This window comes from Lactuca serriola, chromosome 3, assembly GCF_051521515.1.
Source record: "Lactuca serriola cultivar US96UC23 chromosome 3, Lser_US96UC23_V15, whole genome shotgun sequence".
NCBI lineage: Eukaryota > Viridiplantae > Streptophyta > Magnoliopsida > Asterales > Asteraceae > Lactuca > Lactuca serriola.
In genome coordinates this window covers 148,591,872-148,595,344 of record NC_136410.1, presented here as the reverse complement: position 1 = coordinate 148,595,344, position 3,473 = coordinate 148,591,872, and the positions used below count along the sequence as shown (strand labels likewise).

The following is a 3,473-nucleotide window of genomic DNA, read 5'->3' as shown; positions in this document are numbered from 1 at the left end:
AAGAGTTTCTAATACCAAATATAGCATAAAGGTGGGTGCTTTATAGACAAACATGTCCAATGCATGTCTAGAATCCATTTAGGTCAAAATGAGCTAAAAGTGACCAAAAACTCATGCCAGGTCAAGAACCCCAACCAAAGTCTAGATCTTTGGCTACCACCTTCTTCTTCTTCCTTCAACATGAAACAAAACACTACAAAGAGCTCAACACTCAATAAGGGAGGCTAGGGTTTCACAAAGATGCTTTATGGAGGTGATGGAGGTGGAGGGTGGAGGAAACCCTAGTCATCACTTCCTTTAAATAGGGGTCCAACCCGAGAATCTAGGGTTTTTTCAAAATCAATTACCATACTATGGCGGGTCATTAAATCCTGCGATCCTAAAATTATCGTCACGTCGTGGTGAGGCTCCGTCACGTCATAACCACCAAAAATGAAGACTTAAAAATATAATGTATTAGCTCATACCTAAAACGGGTGTTACACAAGATCTATCCCCCAACCATGACCACCTATCAGTAGAATCTGGAAACTTAACCTTCTTTATTTCTTCACAGCAGTTATGTAATTCCACCAGTTCCTAAACCAAACTAGGTTCTCTCTTCCATTATCAATTCCACAACATATTGTCACCGGAAAACATATATCTATCAACAAGACAACACAATTTAACTCTTTCCAATTTGTATAATATATGGAATTTTTTCAAGAAAGGCACATCAGAAGCCCAAGTATCACACCAAAAGGAAATATTGTCACCTTTTCCCATTGATCTCTTAAACAACCCTGCTATATCAATGTTGAAATCCAGAAAATAGTTAGTAACTTTAACAATTTGTTTCCATGTTCCAGGGATCTCTACTTTAATTGGAAAAAAAATCAATTTCTTACACCATGATGAATATCTATTACTATTTTTGCCCATAAAGTTGAACTGTTATCTTTTAATTTCCATAACCACTTTTGGAGCTTTAAAAAGTGAAAACAATATATGGATAGACTTCCAAGAACTGCCTTAATAAGAGTGATCCTTCCACCAAAAGACAAAGCCTTGGATTTCCAAGATGGTAAACGAGATTGGAATTTATCTAACACCAGTTTCTGATTCTTTCTAAGAGACATATTTGAACCTACCTGTAAACCCAAATAAGTTAAAGATTAAAATTCCACTTGACATTTAAGAATGTTTTTCATGGATTTTATACTTTCTGAGTTCACCCCTATACCAAACACCTTGCCCTTTGAAATTTTACTTTAAGCCCAGAAGCTAGGTGAAAGCATTTAAGAACACATGTAAGGTTGTTGAAATTAGCATTACTCCATTCTCCCACGAATAAAGCATCATCTACATAAAATAAATATGACAAGGAAGGACCATTATTAGACGTTTGTATCCCATGAAAAATTCCCAAATCGCAAGCCTTTCTCAATATCGCATTAAAAGCTTCCATAGCAATTATAAACAGGAAAGGAGACAAAGGTCTCCTTGTCTTACCCCTTTACTCACATTAAATTCTTTTGTTGGTGCACCGTTTACAAGAACAAATGTTCTTAATGAAAAAAGAAAAGTGCTTATCCAAGCTCTCCATTTATTAGGAAAACCCATTTGTTCTAGTATTGAATCCAAAAAACTCCAACTTAGTGAGTCAAATGCTTTGTCGAAATCCACCTTTAAGAGCATTTCCACCCTCTTTGATTTTTTTAACCATGCAAGCAATTCATTTATTATAAGTGGACCATCCAAAATATTCCTTCCCGTAATGAAAGCAGACCGAACATCATCCATCACCGATCTAATTACTGTTTTGAGGCGATTTGCTAAAACCTTTGAAACGACCTTATACACACAACCAATTAGATTTATAGGACGATAGTCTAATAGGGAAAGAGGATCCTTACACTTCAGGATGAGAGAGATAAATGACAAGTTACAGCCTTTGCTGATATAGCCCGTGACAAAAAAATACTCGAAAATTTTCCTGAAATCAACTTCAAAGAACTTCCAGTATGTGTTGATGAATTTGAAAGAGAATCCATGGGGTCGGGTGCTCTATCGATATCGTAGCTCCAAACAACCGACTAAATTTCTGAAGGTAGAAACGGGGCAATAATAAAAGAACCATCTTGATCTAATATCGATTTTAAAAAACTACACCTCAACTTTGGTCTAACGTTAAGTGATTCCGTAAACTTCTTACTAAAAAAACCCTGTCCTTTATTAAAATTGGATCTCTCGTCCAAACGTAATTTATTCAGGCCCAATCCTGACGGTGGACAACCCGGGCAGTCTCCCAGGGCCCATGCCTCTAAGGGGCCCAAAATTTCTAAAGTATATGTAGTATAATTATATAGAGAAAAAACTAGTTTATCTAAAAATGTTATGAGAAATATTTTTCTTTAAATTAGTTTTTTTTTTTTTTTTTGTAATGTTTTGACATACTTTGTATTTTTTAATATTATTAGCGAATTTTATAACAGTGTGTAGATTTTCTATTTAACTTTTATTATATATATGATTTTGAGGGCCCATTTTTCTCTTTTCGTCCTGTGTCTATTTTCAGTCCCTATTTTTGAAAATTAACTCGGACCGTCCCTCAGGCATTTGAATACTACCGGTCCAGTCCCTATTGTCGTTAAACATTAGATTTTTCCGTTTGGGTGCCCCATGTGCCCTGCACGCAGGGGTATTTTTGTCATTTCATGTCTTGTGCCCCTATTATAGTCGCTGCCCCTCCCCTGCTTTCATTTATCTTCGTCACCCTTCTTCCCTATTACTTCTTCCCCTTTTCGTTCTTCGATTTCCCTTCTCCAGCCAACAAAAATGGCAATTAGATCCAATTGTAGAGCTGAAGCTGTGATTCGTACCTCAGGGAGCAAGAACAACCCTGGAAAACGTTACTATGCTTGTTCTAACCCGGTTAATTTCGATTTCTTGATAAATCTAACCTAATCTCCAAATTTCTCCTATTTTCTGTAACTTTTAGCATTGCTAAATTTTTCTACATGGTATTTTGCAGGCTTGTGGTTGCAAGTTCATTGGTTGGGTGGTAGAGGATCAGAAATGTGCTTGTATGAACATAAGGATGAAGCTTGAACAACAAAATCTGAAACTGAAGTTGTATCTAGCTATTAGTTGGTTTTTGTTTGTGTCAATTCTAGTGTACAAAGTATAGGATAAGTTCTTGGATCAAAGTTGGATGTATCAGTTTAAATGTTAATGAAAATTGGGTGTTTTTTTGGATGTATCAGTTTAAATGTTAATGAAAATTGAGTGTTTTTTTGGTAATTGCCAAACATGTATTTAGACCAAAATTGGGTGTATTAGTTTGCATGTATTCAAACCAAAGTTGGTAACTGCCAAACATGTATTCAGACAAAAGTATTCTTACCAAAACAACAATTTATGTCATATCATTAAGTCGTCAAACCATTACAAACATGCATCCATACATTAACAACCTAATTAATCATTAA

At 35.5% G+C, this 3,473-nt stretch overlaps 1 protein-coding gene across 1 annotated transcript; it reads right to left on the bottom strand.

Moving 5' to 3' along the window:
- Positions 1 to 542: 542 nt before the first annotated feature.
- LOC145095785 (uncharacterized) lies at positions 543 to 1,450 on the bottom strand. The gene is made up of 4 exons (XM_079033612.1): positions 1,253 to 1,450; positions 1,001 to 1,133; positions 759 to 857; positions 543 to 646 (listed from the first exon to the last, which is right to left on the bottom strand). Exons 1-4 carry the CDS (start codon positions 1,448 to 1,450, stop codon positions 543 to 545), a joined length of 534 nt encoding a protein of 177 aa, XP_078889738.1.
- Positions 1,451 to 3,473: the final 2,023 nt, after the last annotated feature.

Coding starts and splice junctions, on each gene's coding strand:
- LOC145095785 (XM_079033612.1), bottom strand. CDS start 1,450: ATGGAAGCTTTTAATGCGATATTGAGAAAGGCTTGCGATTTGGGAATT. Junction 1,134..1,252: donor ACCTAGCTTCTGGGCTTAAA/GTAAAATTTCAA, acceptor TTGGGTTTACAG/GTAGGTTCAAATATGTCTCT. Junction 858..1,000: donor TATTAAGGCAGTTCTTGGAA/GTCTATCCATAT, acceptor CAATTAAAGTAG/AGATCCCTGGAACATGGAAA.